This window comes from Manis pentadactyla, chromosome 3 (genome assembly GCF_030020395.1).
Source record: "Manis pentadactyla isolate mManPen7 chromosome 3, mManPen7.hap1, whole genome shotgun sequence".
NCBI classification, from domain to species: domain Eukaryota; kingdom Metazoa; phylum Chordata; class Mammalia; order Pholidota; family Manidae; genus Manis; species Manis pentadactyla.
In genome coordinates, this window is record NC_080021.1 from 207,567,078 (window position 1) to 207,589,800 (window position 22,723).

The window sequence follows — 22,723 nt, forward strand, 5'->3', positions numbered from 1 at the left end:
AACTACCTTCATAATGAGTCCAGATATTTTTTAGACTAATTCTTTGAAAGGATTATATTTATCATTTCCTAATATAAGACTTAAGAACAAGCAAAACAATTTATCATTTCCATTTATCATTTCCTGATTTAAGACTTAAGAACAAGCAAAACAATAACCCCATGCTGGTGAGAGTAGTTGTGAAGGGTGCTCTCCAGAGCACATCCTGTTAGTGTGCATGTAAGTGGGAATGACTTTTGGAAACTATTTTTATCATTAGAGCCCTGGAAAAGGTTCCTTTCCAGTATCTTTCACCAAGTAATTCTACTTCTAGGAATCTAGAGATCACCAGAGGTGCTGACAGCCATTGCCAGAATGTATGGAAGCGTTCACCTTGGCACTATATGTAACAGGAAGAACTGGAAATAACTCAAATTACAAATAAACTGTATTACATCCATTATGAGGCAGTGTTAGACAGCTATTAAAATTATACTATGAAGACTATATCATATCATGGAAAAAAAACAGATACAAAATGGGTTATCAGCATAATCATAACTCTACTAAAAAATTAGCAAACAGGAAAGACACATTTATACAAAAGAAGGAAATACACCTACATATTAACAGAGGTTGCCTTTGGGTGGTAGATTCTAGGTTTTTCAAAGCTTCTATATTACATCTTAATATGATGTTTAATAATATATAAGAATGTAACACTTCCAAATTTTCTAAAATGGCATATATTGTTTTTTTCAGCCTCTGCCACATCTCACTTTAACAAAGGAAGGAGGAAGCACAGTTCCAATCTGGAGGTAGTTTTCTAGAATCAGTGTTAGAAGCACAATCAAATTAAGTATCCAAAAGCAAAACTAATGTCTTTAATTTATCAATTAGGGCACACTCAGTATGTCTCAGTAATGTTTGCTTTAAAACATTACACTGATGTTATGACCCAGTTTTAATTCCTCCAAAATGACTTTCATTTAAAAGTAGCACAATATTACAGATCTTTTCCTAATTAAATAGTAATTCTGCCATGAATTTGAATGTTTATGAGATGACTTAATTCCCAGACCTTCAGCTATCGCCTCTTAATGCCAGAAGTGTGGCAAGTCACTTGGTAGAATGTCTAAGCCCCTCACTGCCACCCCGCCCCGAAGGACCCTGTCTGCAGTAAATTCCTGGCACATCACAGCCCTGCACCTCGGGTTCCTGCCTCACTGCCCTGCAAATCTTCCAGCAGCCAGTCGGGTCGGAGGGAGTCAGGAACTTATCTGTTCTGACTGCAGCCCTCCTTGCTGGTTTATCCACATCACACTGTCAGGTCCTGGGGTAATAATGCTCAGCAGCCATCGGTACAAGTCATCCTCGACTGAGTCTAGTCAGGAGATGCAATCATCACTTGGGCTTGAGACGTTCTCAGTTGAATTGGACACCACTTATTAATTATGCAGCCCTAACTGAAGAGAAGGAAACGCTATACTCGACTTTACAAAATGGGAGAAAAATACTGTCCCCCTTACAGCAATATCCTTCTGACAAATGCTTTTTAAAACCATAAATCCTGTAAGAAGCGACCACCAAAAACAATGTGGGAACCTTTGCCTAGTACTTCCATTTCATAGAATCTAGGTTAAGAAAATGCCCCAAAAGAAAGGGAAAGCTTCATATTCAAGGCTATTCCCTGCAGCACTGTTCACAACTGTGAAATTTTTTAAATGACTTAAATGTTCAACAACAGGAACATAAGGAAAACTGCAGTTCAGCCATTCAAACAGACTCTTCTAAAGCCACTAAAAATGATGTTATGTAACAACATGCCAGAAAACTTATGATATAATGTTAAGTGAGAAAAGGAAAAACACTAAATTTTCTCTCTATTTAGATTATAAACATGACGAAAGGAAAAACAGATGCTGAGACCAAAAGGCTCAAGAGCAGCTAACTGAAAAAGCTAAGAGTGGGTTTATTAGGATGGCTCCAGGGAGCACTGCCAGGAAAGTGCCTGGTAATCCACTAGGGGGTGATAAGCCCAAGGTCATGGATACTCGGAGGAGTAAGAAATAGAAGAGATGCCTAAGAGGTTCCATATTGGAAAGAAACTAAGGTTGGGGTGGCAGACAGGGTGCAGGGTAGAAAAAAGAGGGTTGTGAGGGGGACTTGGTGATGGGGGGAGTCTAGTAAACATAATGTTCCTCAAAAAAAAAAAAAAAAAAAAGAGGGGCAGGCAAGAGGAAGCAGAGGGAAGAGCCCTGGATATTAGAGAAACTGGTTTTAAAGAAGAGGGACCTCAAATATTCCAATTTAAAGTTATCTGTCTTGCTGCTCTGTAACCCCCACACTCCTCAAGTTCCTCAAACCCTCAATCAGGTCTGTTCTTCCCACAAAGGCCTTGTGGGAGTGGTCTCGGGGGTTCCTGGAAAGGGACTGGATTTCATGCCAGACTGATACAGTGCAGGAGGAGGTGGCACTAGGGATAGGGGAGTAATTCACGGTCTGACCTCAATTAGGAGAAGGCAGATAAAAGAGCCAGAAATACCAGAGAGAAACCAAGTACACAGAAACTCACAGAAATCTGAGGGATACAGCCAGAAAGCCACAGAGAGCAAACCTCGGTGACTGGCTGGTGGAGGACCCCAGCTGATAACCCGCGTGACATCAAACATGCACTTCATGCCACATTCACTCATTTACGTACTGTTAAGGCTGCTTTCTGCCGCAACAGTAGGACTAAGTAACTGCAACAATGACTATATGCTCCCCAAAGCCTAAAATATTATCTACCTTGCCTTTGACAGAAGTTTGCTAATCCCTGGCCTAACTGTTCTGGTCTATACTATCCCTTGAGCTTCTGAGATCCTCTGAATTATAAACACTAAGCCCCACCTAATACCCCAATGGAAGGCAATCAAGAAGAGGTAAAGGGAAGCTCATGGGCAGATGGGGCCTTGGCAGGCTGATTCTGCCAACTGAGCCCATGGCTTCAGGTCAGAGGCAGGACAAGAGGTGGAACCAACAAGCCAAAGTCACACTGAAGAGAAACATGGCAAATTTACAGAATCACCAAATATCCAAACAGGAGGCTAGGTACACCTATGTAATTCAAAGCTAAGGTCTTCAAAATTACATTGCCTTCGGAGGAGATTCAAAGAAACAACAGGCAGTTAACCAGCAAGGGAACTGATAGAGAACTCAGTGCTTTTCCAGTCCGCTGCTGTTAGGCGAGCAAGAAATGGCAAGTCATATAACAAGTCATCACCGAGATATAAAAATGACTTCTCCCCAATTATTAATGCTTTCAACAACCACAGCTTTCCCCTGTGACAAATGATCCTCCGAATGGCCAGCTTTGACCCCACAGGATCTCCTTTCATCAGACAGATACGCAAATGTCACCACACTCTGCTTACTAAGGCAAGACAGTGAACTATTGTTCAGACCCAGGTAACCTTGGCTACATTTAAAATGCTCAGGAAAGCTTTGCTTACCTTGAGAGAATTTGTTCACCACAATCAAACTCTTCTCAGTCTCGCTGTCTTGCTTCTGGTCTTGGGAGAAGAGGGAGGACTTCTTGGACATTGCACAGTCGGACAATGCACGAGAGGCTGAAGGCTCAGGAGAGTCAGGGAGAACATGTTGGGAGGTTAAGCTGTCTTCCTCAGCCCTTGGCCAGCAGGATTGAAAGAGAAATCATTTTATACACCAAGGTCCCAAGCCAGAACCATGACTTAAGGACACTTAAGATTACTTGGCCCCTTATGATTTCCCAGCATTTGCAACTCTGGAGGCTTTTCGTTCCTAGAGCATCTTTTAGCAAGGACGTTCTAAAACCAGAAGGGTTCAGTGGGCTTGAATTTGGAGCCAATGGGGAAGTGGGGGAGGCACTGTCTGGTTCATAAGGGAGTGAACTGAGAGAGGGCATAAGTCAACGGCAGCTGCTTATCAAATGCCTGCTCTGTAGCAGGCATTTGAGATGTACTATCTTACTTAGCCCTCATAGAAACCCTCAGAGGTAGGGATGATCACCCTCACTTGGAGCTGGGGAGACTGAGGCACATCATACACCTGCTCAGGGTCTCACAGCTTTTAAATGGCAGAGCTCTCATCTGAACCCAGGTCTGTCTGGCTCCAAGCCCCAGGAGGATGTGGGTGCCAACCCCAATCCATGAAGTGGCCTTATGGGTTTAAAAATCTCAAAACCCTCATGGTCTCCAAACACCAGTCCCAATTATCAGCATGTTGGCAATCATCTGGTTATTAACCTGTGGTTCCCAAGGGCCATCCAAGCCATGAGGAAAAACACTCTGAACTTTGAAAAAAGCCCACAGGAATCTCCATTATAGATAAGCTTCTTAATTTAATCCCCCTTTTGTCCCACTTTTTCCTATTACTCCTTGTCTCAGTATTCATGAGTTCAGACAAGAGCAAAGGACTCCAAAGCCGCACACATTAATAGGCAAACACCAGGGGTAACTTCGCTCAGACACTCTGATGGACGTGCAGGCTTGCTGTTGCCTTGCGGAAGTGCAGAACAGGCCAAGGGCACCCATTTAATTAGCTTAGGAGTAACCGTGTGAGTGCCAAGACTCCAGCTGGAGAAGGTAGACCAGAAGGAGGCGAAACAAACCTGTCAGCAATGGCAGGGGTGACATGTGGTTGAAGAGGGCTGAAAGAGGCTTCCTGCCGCCTCCCAGCCCTCTCTCCAAGCGACCACAGTCATCTTTCCAGATGGCAAATCTGGTCACATCTAGTCCCAGGCCACCCTACTTCAAAGACTCCCCTCTTCCTATAGAACAGAATTTGAACCCTTAACATGGTGTCGAGGACCAGCCCAACACAAGCCCGCCTGCCTCACCAGCCTTGACCTTCACATTCTAAGCAGCAGCTCCGAGGCTCAAAGGAGCCACGTCTCCCTCAACTCAAGCTTGGAGACTCTTCCGACAACTCCTGCCCCTGGACTGTCATCCGCGGGATCTCAGCTAAGACCACCTCCACTCTAGGAGGCCTTCCCTGCCCTCTCCACACCTACCAGAGGGATGTGACCCACTATTACAAGGATGGACACAGAGGGTTGAACTGGGAGGGATCTTTGAAAATACTGTAGTGGGAGAGGAGTATTTATTCTGAATTTACAAAAACCCCTATTAAAATGTCCTTCAGTGGGCTGTGGCACCTCCCTGCCTGCTCACTCTAATGACTCTAGTGGCCTTCATGATGCCAAAAGAATTTGAAACTCTGAGCCCAGACTGGTCTCTCTTTATTTTACCTCCAGGAGCCCGAGCTCCAAAGAGGAGAGAAATACCAATAGCAACAGTCAGAACCTTTAACCAGTAAACAGGAGAGCAAGACCGTGACATTTTCTGTTGGCCATAGAGGCAAGCTAATGAAGTATACAATTCGTTTATCCCATGTACATTTAAAAAATTCCAAATACATGCTAGATATTTGGGGTCGGAGCAGGTGTAGTGATACTCAAGACACAATCTTGTTTTCAAAAGGCAATGTAGAATAACAATGAAAGCCCAGATGTTGGAGCATGACAGGTTCAAGTTCCAATCCCAGCTCTGCCTCTTCATGGTAAGTACGCAACTCCAACCCTCAGGCTCCTCATCCTAAAATGGGAGCGGTAGTGCTTACTTTGTAGGGTCAGAAAAAATGACTGTGAATGCCTAGGGCAGCAGCTGACACACACCAATACCCAGTTAATGCCAGCTCCTTTCCTCTTCCAAGGAATTCTGGGAGTGGAAAGATTAATGCAGAAAGTATTTACAACACTGGGTGGAGTGCTGTAATGCACAATTGACCCTTAAACAACATGAGTTTCAATGGCATGTGTCCACTTATACACAGATTTTTTTCAATAAATATATTAGAAAACCTTTTGGAGATTTGTGACAATATGTAAAAACATTTTTTCTCTAGTTTACTTCATTATAACAATACTGTATATAATACATAGAACATACAATATATGTGTTAATCAACTATGTTATTGATAAGGCTTCTAGTCAACAGTGGGCTACTAGTAGTTAAGTTTTAGGGGAGTCGAGAGTTGGATGCAGATTTTTGACTGCATGTGGGGGTCAGTGCCCCTAACCCTTGCATTGCTCAAGGGTCAGCTGTAAATATGCGCCAAGTGCTACAGGAGGACAAGTTGATCCTGCAGGAAGACAAGGGATAGAATGGAGACACAGGAGTGTCAGGAGGAGTCAGGTTCATTTCCGTGTGAACTGACCCCGAAGGACTTTCAAACTACAAGAGGAAGAGGAAGAGAGTGCACAGGCATGGTCTGGGGAGCACTGGAAAGTCAGGCAAGCCTGAAGCACAAGGTACATGATGGAAAGGAAAGACGGGAAGGGCCTGAAATGTCAGGCCGAGGCGTCTGGAATTTATCCCGCAGGTAAGCAGGTACCAACAGAAGGGGTGTGCTGTCTGGGTCAGACCACCAGACCACTGCCACAAGCATCCTCACACCACCGAATGGAGGCCACAGGGTGTGCAGCACAAACTTCCGGTTTTGCATGGACATCATCCGTCTCAGAGGTGCTGTTTGTGCTTTAGCTTCAAGACGCAGAAAAGGAGTAGAACAAATGGGAGCCAGGAACCCAGCAGACAAACCAAACCCACAAAATCTTCTTACCCAATGCTACACACTCACCTCTCTACCAGTTCACTCTGGGAGTTCATGTCCACTTCAACTGATTTTCCTGGAAGCAGAAACAACATCAAGAAGAAGGAAAACATTAAAAAAATAAAACCCACAAGCATTCCCTAAACATTTCTTGCACTGTTCCATTTGTTTAAACCCTCTTTATAATAATCCCAGATATTTAAAGTCAGAGTACCCAGGATACAGTGCAGACCACGACTCCTTCTTAATCACTGGCACTAGTTCTGGGAGGACGGGAACAGCACTGAACCCAAGAAGCCATCACAAAGGCACTGCTGGGTGCGGGTTCTTCTTCCTCCTCTGAAACTCTGCTACTAACACAATACGTGCTCAATGTAGGAAAGGGGTAGCAGGAAAAAGAAACAGAAGATCACTACCCTCCAGGGGCCCAGACATGCTCTTGGATTTCCTTGCATTCTTTTCCCTATGAAGTGTGGCACGGGTGATACTGTTCCATGACTTGATGTTTTCACTTCATATTTTACTGTAAGCATTTTTCTTACTAAATTTGCTTTAGAAACAGAATTTTTAAATGACTACATTAATATTCCATTGCAGGCAGGCGTGTGCCTTGGTTTTTGCCTGCTCCCTATCTGACATTTAGGTCATCTCCAATTTTTCGCTTTCATAAATAAATGAAATAAACATCTTTGTACAAACAGCTTTAGCTGCATTTAAATTACTTCCTTAGGAAAGACTCTTAGAAGTGGGACTACTGGGAAAGAAGTCTATGAGTGCCGCTGTAAAAGCCGGTGCAGGGGGAATGGCCCAAAAAATGACAAAGAACAGAACGAAGCTCAGGACGCAGTTGGGCGAGAGATGCACTGCCCTCTCCTGCGTGTCGTGTCACCACGTGCTCTTTGAAAGGAAGCACCGGAGCCCAGATTTCAAAGGGACTAACAGCTTCATGTTAAAAATACCTCAGAACTCGGGAAATGGCAGACTGGGATGCGCTCTTTGAAGAAACGAATGTGTGGCTAAAGGAAAAAACAAACTCTTCTAAAACTGTACTTGGAAAATGAGACTATAATCAAATTCTACCCACACATACCATTTTCAAAACTACTCCTGAAAGGAAAAGTTCTCAAACACCACAGTACAGAGGAACAAAGATCACCAGACATTCGAACAAGCGTTTACTGCCTCGGGGTCCCCACCCTGAGCTCCCAAGGCCGCTGGAGCTGCCGTCCGGGCTCCCTCACCACCCCCACCAGGCCGGCCACTGGGCACCAAAAGCCAGGGCAACATGCCGAGGGCCCAACAGTCACCTGCCGCCAGCAGGGCACCGGTGGGCCCCAAGAGGGTCAGCCGGGCCTGAGCGATCAGGTGCCAGGCCCTGAGGAAGATTCTTTACATCCACCACCTCCTTGGGTCTCACAGCAATCACACGGTGCCGGCATCTCCATTTCACAGTCAAGAGGTGGAAATCCAAGAGGTTTAACGTTTCCATCCTCTCACTCTGCCCAGTCCACACTCTCACCTACTCTACTGCATGTACCTGTTCACCAGGGACGCGGGGCTACTCCCAGAGCTAGCTCAGCCAAAAATTCACATCTCAATCCTTTTGATTACATTCTGACAAAAAATGGCATAGTTGGGCTCCCCAAAGGGGAGGAACAGGTGGACAGGCCTCTATCACAGTGGATGCTCGCAAAGTTTCCTCTGCAAGGAGGGAAATGTACATCTCCCACTGGGTCAGTTTCCAAGACCTCGACCAGTCATCCCAGATGGCAAGACCACCACGAATGGGAGGGACAACCATACAGTAAAAGAACAACTCAGCATTTTTCTCTGACAGCTGCACAGGGCTGCTTACCAACATTCAGCTACTAAGATTTTGGCCTCCCAGACCCTGAGGAAGGGCCATCTGCTCCAGCCCAGCCTTCCAGAGGGCTTACATGTTCCACATGTACTAGCTAGGCAAACAACATGATGTATGCTTCACATTTACCATGTTATTTAAGAGCACAGATACACTCCTCAGAACCTTCACAGGGCAGGGTCCCCTTGGGCTGGGGCAGACAAAGCATTCTGGGACTCCTGACTATAATCTCCTATTAAAACCATCAAAAACCCTTTCCTCAATTCCTAACAAAACCCATATGACTACAGAAAGAAGTGCCCTGATGCCGCCAGAAGCATGAGTTTCCTCTTCTTCAAATAAGAGATCCTTTGGGGAGTTTGTAATGACTCAACAATTGTATTCCACCCGTTCCTCTATTATAACAGAACTCTTTAAAACCACATGACAAATGGTTATTGTGGGATTCATAGGGTGATCATTACAAGTGATGCATTGAATTTCTTGGTGGAAACTGCCTTCACACAGGTGACAGGGTACCATCTGTCAGGCTATTCCAAAAGCTGAGGAGGCATGTCATGAAAACGCTATCCCCATCTTTCAGGCAAATCTTACTGCTACACCTAAAAGACATGTAGTAGGTGGCAGTGGGGGGGACTTCATCTTTTCAAATAAAAAGACATATTTGAACAAGCAAGAGAATAATCATGCAGGATGCACTTGTAACTGGTCAACCCACCTTTAGGTCCCTATCTGCACAGGTCCACCCTGTTGCCGCCACCATTTAAGAAGCCTCTTTTGAAAGAGTATTCCCTAACTCAAAATCCATCAACCACACAGAATTAAGTTCAGAGAGCATAAGCTGGTATCTCCTACATGACCCAAGTGTTTCTTCCTTTCCGTCTCACTACTAGTTCATATTCAGTATTTACAGTGCCCCTCCCAGGTGCCTGTGGCAGACGCTGAGATACACAGATGAATGAGGAGCCACTTGCCCTCAGTGAGTTCACAGCTGAGTGGGCACAATGGACCCAAAAGACAGTGCCACTAGGGTACTGGGATATGGGGTAGAACCGACATTTTCGGAGGACACATGGAGGAAACAAACCCGATCCAGCCTGGCCAGAAGGCAGAATCTGGACAAGGTGACAACTGACACATCTTTAAAGCAATAAAGAGCTGCTTCATAAAGACTAGAAGAGGCTAAGGGGCTATGTGGGGGGCCGATTCCAGGATATGCAGGAGGAAAAACCCTCCATTTCATCTGACAGGCTGGTTCACTGCGCTACCCATACCTGCATGCCCACTACCACTCCCAAATCCCCTTCCCCAGCAGCTTCGAGTCTGCCCACTACGGAAGGGTGAGCTCCACTACCCCACAGGCCTTCCCTTCGGAGCCCAGAGGGGCCTCCCTCCAAGCTCACACTACGTGCGCCGGAGTCAGAGGACACTTAATGCAAGGACATTAAACCCTAGAATAAGATCCACACCACATCACACTGTCACTACTGTCATTAGCCCTGACTGAGCACCACATGTACAGACCTTCCTAGGCTGGGAGGCGGGACAGCACAAGGCCCCCATTTTCCAGGGGCTTATCCTCTGAAGAAGTAAAATACACCCACAGCAAGTATTGCTGTCGCCTTCTGAGGGCCCCCTGTTGGCCAAGCAGGCCACCAGGCACTTTAAATAATCTCATTTGATCCTCACAAACACTGCAAGACGGGTGCTACTACCTCAGAGGAAATCTGACCCTTAAAGTGCTAAGTGAACCATAACGCTGGGATTTGAACTCAAGTCTGCCTGGCTCCAAAGGTTCTGTTCTTTCCACCCCAGCACACAGACTCCATCACAAGACCGGATGTGACTGTCACTTACAAGCTACAAACAACCCAGAAATAAAGAAAACGAATACATTTGTTTTTACTTGGTGTGAACAAAGAAAGCTTCTGGGAGGGTGGACAGAATTTCTAGAAGTGGAGAGGAAGTGAAGCCTTCTAGAAAAGGGACTGGTTTGAACAAAGTGTCATAAGTGGAGAAATGCAAGGCCTTGCCACAGGACTATTTGACCAGGATACCCAATTTGACAGGAGTGTGAAAAGCATGATATTATGGTGGTCAGGTTGCACTGTGGAGACAAGCTGCCTGGGCTCAAATTCAGACTCTGTCCCTTCCTATGTGAGCTTAGGGAAGGAAAGGCCTCTGTTCTTCATTTTTTAAATGAGGTGAAAACAGGACCTCCTCACAGGCTGAGAACAATGCCTGGCATGTAGTGTACACTCAGTTTAGACCAGCCTTCCTCGCTACTTCTCCTTCATCATCCATCATTTAGAGGGTAATGGGCTGGAAAGGACAGACTGCTGAAGGCCTTGAAAGAGCTGAATGTTGGGGTTCATCCCTATAGACAAAGGAGAGTCAAGGGAAGGGATCCTGGCAGCTGTCCTCTATTCATGTGGCTAAATCCTGGTGAGCTCACTGTGGAAAGGGGCCATCTCACAGTCATCTTTGTACCTTCCCTAGGGCTTACTCAAAAACACCTGAAGCCAACACTATCCTGATTTATGCTACTGGTCTTGGGAGGCACCAGGACCAAGAATATGGTAGAAAACCTGGGACTACAATACCAGTTCTTGGTCTACTTTGCATCCAAACCCTCTTTGAGAATCTCAAAGTTATAGACCCTCACCCCAAAAAAATACACGTACTCACAAAATCTTGCAGCGTTCCAGACCCCTAGAAAATCCCTAGCCTATGGAACTAGGGAAGAACCCTAGCTCAAATCCTTCTAAGTGTTAAGAAACTACACTATCATCCTACTTTGTGGGTTCTATGTTAAAGAAATAGGAAGGATATGCACAAATATTCTAATATGATATTCTTTATAATACCACACTGAAAGCAACCTAAATGTCCATCTAATGGGGAATGATTAAATTATGGCACCTGCATACAAAAGAATGCTCTGAAGCCACTAAAACTTACAAAGTAGGTTAATATTTATTATCTGTAATTAAACACAGGAAGAGGTTGCAAATAGTTCTGCTGTCACAAAAAATACACATGCATATAAGAAAAAAGGTAATTTATCAATTGTTGTATAAATGATACAATTACAAGAGCATTTGCTTATCTGTTATTCCACAATAAACACGTACTGCTTTGAATTAATGCAGACAGACTGTATTTAAAATAATTTTAAGAACTCATGCTATTCAACTACCTCAAGTATAAAACTGCTTTATGATAAGCTCATTTCATAAGTCGGGAGCCAGACCCCTTGGATAGCATCCAAAAGAGACCCACCTCTTACATTTTATTCTCTAAGAAAGGGGCTGTGGTGAGGTTCCAGAGACTTTCATGCCTTTTGTAGAAGAAAATTAAGTTCTATGTTTGTATTGTCTGCTAAGCTTTAAATGCTTCTGTTTCCAGAATCCAGAGTAAATAAGAAGTGAGACGACCTCCTTGGGCCTGTCAAGGTAAATGACTACAAAACAAAGGGGTGAGTGGGGGAGGGCGGCTAGTGCCAGAGGCACTTTCTTGCAGCCCCCCCACTTCCTAGGCCTGGGGTGAAGGCTCTTAGGAAGAAAAGAGCCAAAAGGTAAAATGCCTTGGGCCTGGAAGATACAGCTCTATCTTGAGGACCTCTTATTTCTCCAATAATAAAGGAAAAGAAGCTTATCTGGAAAACCTTAGCCAGAAGAAAGTGGATTTCATAAAGCTGGGAAAAATCGAGTGCTCCTCTGTCCTGGTGCTTACATGTCCCGGCAAACTGGTACTAGGAAAAGCAGCCTGCAATAGGCCTAAGCTTTTGAATCTGTAAAAAAAAAGAAAATCAAGGAACTGTTCCCTGGGCCTATTTCCCACACCCTCCCATGTTCTACCCCGGAATTAAACTGAACATATGCGGGCCCTCGTACTAGTTCTGCACAGATGAAGAGAGGGGAACGAGGGGAATCTCGGTTCCACCAAGGCAGGCGTTGAGCTGCTGACTTTGCTCTGGCTCCCCTCATGCCGAAAAGGCTGTGCCTCACATCAGGCACAGGTGACAGTAAGCCCTCACTGCACAGGAGCCGCCCTGAGCCAAGGCTTACGGAGCTACGGAACTTAACCCGTCAGCCCTCAGAGAAAAGCCTTTGATTCTGAGCAGAGAAGAGACCAGACCTGCCTTCTGTTTTGAGAAGATCGCTCTGACTGCTGTGTGGAAATAGAGTGCAGAGGCCAGGGAGCAAGAACCGCAACCACCCAGCCCGGTGACAGCGGCAAACTGGTGCAGTTACCACAGCAGCAATGAGGCAGTGAGAACCGGCCAGCCTTGGAAAACACAGAGACGGCAGAGCCTCGGAGGGGCGGCCAGTGCAATGGGAGGAGAGCTGACTCTGAGTGATGTCCTCTTACAAGCAGAGAGAGGAAAGGACTCCTCCACGGAGGGGGGATTGGCCACATCCAGTATATTCACGTCCTGCTGTGAATCTGAGTAAGACCCAGTCTGAAAACTGATCACTGGGTTTAGTGAAGTGCGTGTTATCAGTGACTCAAGCAAATGCCATTTCAGTGGAGAGGCTGGGATGTCTTAAAGCCCAATTTCAGTAGGTTTATGAGAGAAAGGGGGACTAGAAAATGATATAAATGGATATAAAGAAGAGGGACAAAAATAGTGACTTCAAAGAGGCCATTTAAACAAATAAAATTTTAGCTTTGAAACCACCTTAATATTTTTCACATTCAAAAATAAGATTAACTCAGCAAGCATGGGAGGGGAACCTTATAATTAAGTACAAACAGAAACAAGCATATCTAATTGTATTTCAAATGAATAACATAACACACTGGAGAAAGAACGAAAGCAGGCAACTTTTACATGCAGTAACTATATATCCTTAGTCTATTAACAAAAAAACTGTCAACAAATCTTTAACTCTTTCAGTAGGTAGGACTGTTTTACATGGTGGTCTGGATGGAGCAATTCTGGAACTATTATGTGTACTATAGAACTGAGCAAATGAGCAGATACCCAGATGTTGTGAAAACTAGGATTTTCACTGCTGGAGAAGGGAAATAACAAAAACGGAGTCAAGAAAGGCATAAAAGGACACAGTGGGTTTGGGCTGGAATCAGAGGTACCATTGTGAAGCAGTGCAAATTTCTAAAATAAATTATACATTTTGTGTGTGTGTGTGTGTGTGCACACGCATGCACACACACACACACACACAGATACATATGTATATGCATGTGATATATATCCTAATTCTGCCTGCCAAGGGACCTGGAAACAAGGACACCCTAGTAGTGATGAACATACCCAGCACCAAACCTTGGTATTGAAATAGCGTTCTTCTTTAAAATGAACCAGGGCTATACGGGGCAGGAACAGTACAAGGTGAGTCTGGAACAGCTTTTCTGTGCCTGAAAGTAAGGAAGCACCCCCCAAAAACAGATAGCAACCTGTAAAAAAGAACTGCCACTTGTCAAATCTGGAACAATTTGAGCATTCGTATGAGTGAATACTAGTCCATCGAATAAAATAAAATACTTCAAGTCTACACTAACATGAACAATATAATAACAAAAATTTATAATAAGAGGAGGTAAAGGGAGAGTTCATCCATATCACAAAAGCCACCTAAATAAATGAAGAAGAAATGATGGCGTTAGAAAAACATCACCATGTTGCCACCATCATAGTAATAATTGAGGAAAGAATCATCGAGGGCTGGCAAAACACATGGGTAGAAGTTTGAAGAAGGGAACATTTACGGAGTTACAAAATATCCCCCACTAATTACTTGCACATCATACAGGGAGAATTATAATTTATAGTGGAGAAACCCAACACACATCACCTTAACCAAATGACCAAAGTTAATGTCACCCAAAATGGGGCAAATTGGTATCATGCGCCTCATTAACAGGATGGGGTAAGAACATAATATTCATGTAGCATTCCTGCCAAAACCACACAACTAATCTCATCTAACTAACCCACTCTAATCATGAGGAAAGAACAACCCCACATGAGGCACTGGCCTTGAACTCATCAAAGAGTCACTATCACAGACGGCAGAGGGTCAGGGACTACACCCGATTAAAGGAACCCAAAGAGATGTGCCAACTCCACACATTGTGGGGACCGGATGAGGACCGGGAATAAAACTGCCATGAAAGACGTTACTGAATCAGTTCATGAAGTCTGAATATAGACTGTAATCAGATAATACTGCATCCTGACAGTGACAGTGGCGCTGTGGGTATGTAAGACAAAGTCCTCAGGCTGAGGCACTACACACTGATGTATCTAGTGGCAAGGGATGCGCTACCGTCAATCCACTCTCACGGGTTTAGGAAAGACGAGAACCGTTACAGTGTGTGTCTGTACAAGTGTCTGTATTGGGGAGAGAGGGGGAGAGAATGACAAAGACAGTGTGGCAGAACTGATGAAGCTGAGTGAAGGTTGGAAGGGAGTTCCTGTTGTAGTCTCAAAAATGGCAACTTTTTACAATTTTAATGCATCAACATTTGTTAAAGTACCTAGCAACCTAACAAATGTTTAGCAAAGGTTTTCCTTCATCCTTCTTCTGACCACCTCTGACCAGTGAATATATTTCTTAACCAATAAAAGTTGGGGTTTCTTTCTTTGCTTGTCTGTTCTTAACAACACGTAAAAACATTTAAAACACATGAATTTTCATCTCCAAACGCCCATTTCCATCTTCTCTAGAAAATTCAGAGGAACAGGCAATGAGGTGGCAGGTGCTGAGGGGTGGCTCACTCACGGGCCTCACACCTGGCCCCCGAGGCAGCTACCCGGACCCCAAGTCTGGAGCAGTACAGACCCCCAGCCGCATGGAAGCAGTCACTGGAAGGCAGCAGCAGCCGGTATGGCTCTGCTGTCACCTCATGAGAGCAGAGGGGCAGAGGGTTAAGCAAGGCCAAGAAGCCAGCTCCTCCCGAGCCCCTCCAGGAAGTCCTGGCTCAAGTGCTGACGTGTCTTAAGACTCACAGTCCCTTGCCCCACTTACCGCTAAGAAACAGCTTTTCCAGTTTCTCAAGCAGCTCAGCACATTGATTCAGCTGCTCCTGGAAACCCTCGGCCACGCAGTGATCCACGTCGCTGGCCTGCAGCAACTCCTCAAATGCCTTGATCATGGTGTTCATATGTTGACGATAAATGACACAGATGCCACGGCTATCCTTAATCTGCTGTCGTTGAAGGGAGAGCTCCCTGGCTTGAGACTGAACTAATGAATCGTATCTGATAAAAAGGGGAAAAGAAAATGATTGTACCATTTTAGGATTGAATTTTTGTGACCTTAACACTAATTGGAAAAATGACAGAGCACAATTTTTAAAAGCCTGCAGCTGCATTAAGTATATATACTTTGAGAAAAATAGGAACTGTACAAGGTCACTACTTCTTTGGTTTCAAAACAGCCAACAAACTCTGAAACAAAGGCTCTTCCACAGTATTTTTAACCTCATGAAGCCCCCAATTAAAATACAGATTGGCAAGTACTTAGGAGAACAATTAGTTTCCATACATTCTTCAAAAACACTACTTTGAATTGCAGAAACAAGTGCCCCAAGGATCAGGAGACCCAACAAAATTCTCAGGAAGAACAAAGAAGAAACTGTGAGGTAGTAAAACAGGACTCCCTCCTCTCAACTGAAAGGTCAGGGAATAATCGTAATGCAAACGACCATTTATGAAAGGTCTATGACCTGTCAATCACTGAATTAGATGATTTTTATGAGTTATCTTTTCTTCCCCATCTTCTAAACAAATGTATGAACCTCCCCGTTTACAGCAGAGGAAAACTGAGTCAGAGATCGCAGTTAAATGGTGAAGACTTCAGACTCACTCAGCTCTGCCTTCAAAGCCCCTGCTCTATGATACACTCCCGCCTCCTGCCCCCATTTCCATCTTTCCTTACGTAAGCCCACAAGTACTAGTAGGCACTAGGAAAAACACCGGTTAAGGAAAACATGGTTCATACAAACTGTGGCCGCAGTAACCTGGCTGAAGAGTGGCTTGGCAAAGACGGTGACCCTTGAGTTTAACATGTTCCCCTTTCCCTGAAACCTTCATTTTCAATATATTCCCTGACAATAAGTAGGACTGGTAATGACCTTCGACCCTAAATGTGCACATACAGGTTATGTGACATGGGTATTGAAAGTGGGGCCTGGTTTAATGGATGAGAAATGACACAAATATCAGAGTGGGACAATGGGGGGCATGAACACTGACAACAGTTCTGAGCGGCTCTGTGAAGCTTCTCAGTCACGGCAACCTCTGCGAGGACCAAATTCCTCATTTACAAAAACACGTTTAAGAACAGCTCCTTCTCAGGTGACTTTGAGGATTAAATAAGAAAAGTGTCTAATCTGGGGTCTGACCCAACTGCTTTCAATAACTACAAGCTTTCTTCCCTCTGTCAACTGGGGAAGTCTTGAGAAATTCACACTGGCTCCTGGCAATTCAGAACAAAATGTCTGTCTCAAATTAGTGACGAATGAAGTTCAAATTTACAAATGATCCCATTTTTGCCATATCTTACGAAGCAAACCTGTATTTCTTTTTTTGCCCATAAAACACATCTTCATGACTCAGAATTCTTCTTTTTCAACACAGGCTTATTTCTCTAGGATGACCTTAAGGGTAAAGATATGGAAAACATTTATATTCTTCCCACCCTACCTAGGTCATCAGTTCTGTCCCCCAGCACAGTGAAAGCCAACAACAGGGTCCAGGAGTAAATACTGCCGTTTAGCCAAACTGCATAACTCACCAAACCACTGGTATATGACCTCTACCGTAAGGTCCCCAACCCAAGGAGTGTGAAACCTCTTCTGCCAATTCAGGGACCCAAGACTGCTACGTGGGCAGCCACTATTCCTAGTGGCCACACGCATCCCTCCTCCACAGGCCTACTGCCTTCAGTCCACCACCAGGCCTGCCCCGCTTCACACGCCACCCCGCCACGGACCAGCATTCCATTTTCACTCATGGGCTCCGACCGAGTCACAGCAGAGAACTGAGGCTTGAATAGGGGGCGAAGGCAGAGGTGGGGTGTGTGTACCTTGAATCAGGTGAGAGATCTCTGAACTTATTCTGTAGGTTGCATATTTCACTAAAAAGTTCCATGTTCAAATTCTGCTCCTTCTGCAGCTCATATTCCTGTACCACCAGCTGCTGTTGGAGGCCCTCCAGCATCCCACTGTCAATCATCTCTGAGGCCAGTGGATGCAAGATTTTCACGTGTTTCACATAATGTACTTGGTGCAAACTGGAAAAGGTCATTTCTTCTTCATTGGTACTGCCCTTGGGCTTGTTCAAGCTGTCCTGGGCTCCCTCTGTCCCACACAAGACTGTGATTACGGCCTCACTGCACTGGGAGTGCTTCTGAAGCTGAAGTAGGAAATTCCGGTAGCCCTTGAGCTCAGTTTCCAAGGCACAGATTTTCCGTTTTAAGTTTTCTGTATCATTTGAGGTATCGATGTTTTCAGACTGATGGGTCCCAATCACACCGACTTTAGTGGGAAGTTGACTCTTAGAACTCAAGTCATTAGCTACTGAAGTTGGGCCCAGGATATCTTCAGAAGGATTTTCTTTGCTTGTTGGCAAGATGGCAAGGGCATCAGGCTGGTAAATTTCAGAGTCTGAAAGTCAAACACATTTATGTCAGCATCTACTTTGCTGAAATCTGTGTCCTTCCTCACAGGCGCCTCCCAACACACCTCTCTGACTCTAGTCTTTCCCTCTTACCTCTCAATCCAGCCTCCTTCTCAGAGCAACTGTTCTGAAAAGTTAATCTAACCATGATAACCACCTCTCCCCACTTAAAACTCATCAATATCCCCACTCTCTTGAGGATTAAATCCAAACTCCCTCTCACAGCATCTGAGACCCTTCCTGATCTAGTTCCAGGCAACCTTTTCAGAAACATCTTCTGGCACCACCTTTGGAGATTCCCTACTAAATTAACCAGGCTCTTTCATGCCTCCATGCTTTCGCAGTGCTGTTCCTCTGCTGGAATACACTCAGCCCTGTACTGCACTCCTGCTCAGTGAACTCCTACTCATCCTTTAACACCCAGATCTCATTTTCCTTCTTCTGCAAGCCCATCTTGAAACAATGCAGAACAGCCCCCTGTGCTTCCACAGCACCTTATACATGTCACCTGTGATAAATGCCATGTGCTAAGTGCTAAGGCAGGAATTACATTTGCCTTATTGATGTATTTCCACAGCAATGAGTCATAGGGATTCCTCTCTCTCACTGGGCTGTGAGTTCTTTGCAGCAGGCACTGGCCTTTCATTTTCATATTCTCCATGCCTAGAACAATTTACCCAGACCAGAAGTCAGTGAAGGTCTGACAAATGTCGGGAAATAAGTGAAGTAACATGAAAGAGCAGTAATTTTAAAATCCATGACAGAGAGAGCCTTCTTCTCACTTCCATGTCTACCAGTTTCCCAGAGATGCCACACTGTCCCCTGGAGCGAACTGTTTCACTGGCTCACAAGCCCGCCAGGAAATCTTTTCTTACAGCTAGTTTAGATCCCCAGATAGCAGCCAAGCTTGTTTGAGAGGCAGAATGGTGCTGCAGAAGGCATACATAGCTTTGAAGCAAAAGAGGAGAGGGATCACACCCAGCTTTGCCACTTGCTGCCTGCATAGCCCTAGGCCAGTAACTTAGTGTCCCACAGCCTCAGTTTCCCCAAAAAGATGTGTAATATGCTTGTTGTGAGGCTTCAAGCTCAAGCTGAGTCCAAAGCTTCTGTCCTTAACCACATACCACACTGCCTGCTATCGGGGGAAAGCTCAGCTCAATATAAGGGGTTGTTTGAATGATGAAGAGATAGCAGGACACAGTAGGAAAACCCATCTTTGAAATCCAACAGATCTAGTTTCAAAATGGCTTTCCCACTTACTCATTTATGACCTCAGGCAAGTTACTTAACCTCTCTGAACCTCAGCATCTTCATCTGCAAAACGGAGAGAACTTCATTTACTGTGAAGGGTTGTATCTGTTTTGCTTTTAGGGTCAAATGGGACAATATCTGCAAACAGACTAACACAGTGTCTGGCACAGAGCAGTAAAGGACCCCAATTAGTATTGATATCCTCTGCTTCCCTAAAACTGCTCACAGGTGAAAGAAGAGGCATGTTTGCAAGCAGAGGCTGCAGACCTGGGGCAATGCTGCAAAAGCCATGGCATGGCTTGGATGAGATGACCTGTAGGGGGTGCTCAGAAAGAAAAGCACACAAAAATCCAGTCAGACCATGTAGTCCAACTTCTGGGTTCTGCAATTGCTCCTCGTGCCTTTAAGCCCATTCTTGTCTCTCTGCTCACAATGCAAATACCATAAAATAAACCTTTTTATTTTCAAGAATAGCTGCTGCATGATATAAAGGAAGTATTCCTAATACAGCAAATTTTTTTTTTTGAGAGGGCATCTCTCATATTTATTGATCAAATGGTTGTTAACAACAATAAAATTCTGTATAGGGGACTCAATGCACAATCATTAATCCACCACAAGCCTAATTCTCATCAGTCTCCGATCTTCTGAGGCATAACAAACAAGTTCTTACATGGTGAACAAATTCTTACATAGTGAATAAGTTCTTACATGGTGAACAGTACAAGGGCAGCCATCACAGAAACTTTCGGTTTTGATCACGCATAATGAACTATAAATAATCAGGTCACATATGAATATTCGTTTGATTTTATACTTGATTTATATGTGAATCCCACATTTCTCCCTTATTATTATTATTATTATTACTTTAAATAAAATGCTGAAGTGGTAGGTAGATGCAAGATAAAGGTAGAAAACATAGTTTAGTGTTGTAAGAGAGCAAATGTAGATGATCAGGTGTGTGCCTGTAGACTATGTGTTAATCCAAGCTAGACAAGGGCAATAAAACATCCACGTATGCAGAAGATTTCTCTCAGAACAGGGGGGGTGAGGTTCTAAGCCTCACCTCTGTTGATCCCCAATTTCTCACCTGATGGCCCCCCTGCGACTGTGCCTGTCTTAGGTTGTTCCTCCCTTGAGGAATCTTACCCGTCTCTGGCTAACCAGTCATCTTCCAGGGCCATAGAGGGAAATGTAAAATTGGTAAGTGAGAGAAGCAATACTGTTTGAACCTAATACAGCATTTTTACTGTAAAAAATGTGTTATAATCACAAGTCTCTGAGGTCCTTCGGGGTGGAGGCAGTGTCGTTCATCTCTGTTTCTCTAGCGTCTGGCACAGGGCCTGGGGCAGGGAGCGTACTCAGTAAGAATTGCTGGCTAAATGAGTATAAGAGAGACAGACAGAGGAGACATCTCAACAAGGCTTTTTTTCCAGTAAATCACCCTCCAAGACAAGAAAGTAGCTTTGCTGTAACAACCTCACGATAATGGAATTTCATGGCAAGAAGCAGTGTTCACTCATGGGAGTAAGAGCAGTTGGAGAGATTTCCGGTAAGTAATCATGAGGCAAAGACAAATGTAAGACCCACACAAATGTCCTTTTGTGATACAGACTGTGTCCAGATCTGATGTTTAGCTACACAAGCATGTCCGCATGTGCACTCCCACACCCGCGCCCACCTCAGAATGGTTGGGAGGGCGCGAATTCTCATATTCACACATAGGCCTCCACTTTAGACTTTGCTCCTTACAGTGCAACATTCAGACACTCGACACTCATAATTTTGACTGAAAAGTACTCCTAATCTACAGCAGTTTGTGATTTTTTTCAGAGGTAAGGATGTGTGTGATTTCTAGGCTCCAAGGCCAATATATATAGCAAGTCTCATGACCCAGCATCAGCATGGCAATATGGCTTTGCTGCTCTGCTCAGTAGCCGTCTATAAAGGTCCAAAAGAGGATTTTTCATATAAAAATCCCTGCCCAGAGGGCTTGAGAGAGGGAGGATTATAAACGATAGTGTATAGCGTGAACCTGCAGGTTTGGCAGGGCCTCAAGATACCTAACTATGTACTAGGACGTGGCCTGGGCACCACGCACCTCACCTATGCTATCCATTTAATCTTCACAACAACCCTGGGAGGCACCACTAGTCTCCCGATTCTACAGAAGGGGAAACTGAGGCTTAGAGTCAAGAACCTGCCAATGTTTGGGGTGAGTAAGTGGCAGAGCCCCGGCCAACGCCTCCAGCACCTCTGAGTTCTGCCTCCCAGAGTATCCCCCCAGCTGGGGTTTCCCCAGTCGGGGGCTGCGCAAGCAAGAAGAGACATGCCTCAGCCCTCAGCGTGAGGACCGATGATGTCTGTGGAATCCCCTTCATTTATTTCTCCAGCATCTATCCAGCGGCTGCTAAAGGAGTCCCAGGGGTGAGAGTGGCGCACACAGTACCCCCCTTGCAGGGGGCGGACACTGAGCAAGTCAACCCAAGGCCAAAACCCTGCGGCAGGGTGCTACTGAGAGTGTCTGAATGACTGGGGCCTTCAGGAGGGCCTTCCCTGGAAAGTAATGTTTTAGGCAGAGACCCAAAGGCTGAGGCATCAGCGGGGCAACAACTAAAGGGGGGAAATTTGGGCAGAGACATCGGCATATGCAAAGTCCCAGAAGTATGTTGAGAAAAAGGAAAGAAGTTCACTAATGATGGGGATTTGAGAGAGAAAGGGAAAGTGCCAATCAGTTAAAAAGCCTAGTTAGTAACCGATTAACTATGAAGAAGAAATCAAAAGATGTCCCCAGGACCATTTATTTGAGTTATAGGAAATACTGCAGTTCTGGAACTTTCTACAAATCAACTAAGGGGTACTTTATTACCTGGTACAGTGGCCTTCTCCCCAGAGCCCAGAGCACTCAGCAGCATGTGACCGTGTCGTCACCTCACTGACTGGAGGCCTTAGGAAAGCACACAGGGCCCGGAGCAGGCCCCTAACTCAGCACTGCTGAAGGCTGGTGTCCTCACGGCCACCCCATGACAAATTTATGACTCCTGAAGACAATTATTTTTTACAGAGTTAATTAGGTCCAGACTAATAGTGATTTTTTTTTAATGAAGGGAGAAAAAAGATCTAAGGTAAAAGGAAAAACTGTAAGATGTGTTCATGCTGGTAGAGTAGGACCATGAATAGTGTCATATTACCCTTTTATGCTTATCTGTATGCTTATAATACTTCATAACTTAAGACGGAAGAGAGACAACTTGCCTGGGGCCTCCAGTCTGTAAGTCTCCCACCGATGTACCTGACGAATCCCACAAACCAGATGTCAGCTCAGTCTCACCTCTGACCC

The 22,723-nt window shown here is 44.8% G+C and overlaps 1 protein-coding gene across 1 annotated transcript in view; it reads right to left on the reverse strand.

The window, feature by feature from the left end:
- Window positions 1-22,723, reverse strand: part of CDK5RAP2 (CDK5 regulatory subunit associated protein 2) — a 192,956-nt gene that overhangs the window by 26,984 nt on the left and 143,249 nt on the right. The window contains exons 24-27 of the mRNA XM_036915502.2: window positions 17,537-18,116; window positions 15,476-15,708; window positions 6,644-6,692; window positions 3,474-3,649 (exon numbers count right to left, since the gene is read on the reverse strand). Coding sequence (XP_036771397.2) covers window positions 3,474-3,649; window positions 6,644-6,692; window positions 15,476-15,708; window positions 17,537-18,116 — 1,038 coding nt within the window. The remainder of the gene's footprint in view (window positions 1-3,473; window positions 3,650-6,643; window positions 6,693-15,475; window positions 15,709-17,536; window positions 18,117-22,723) is intronic.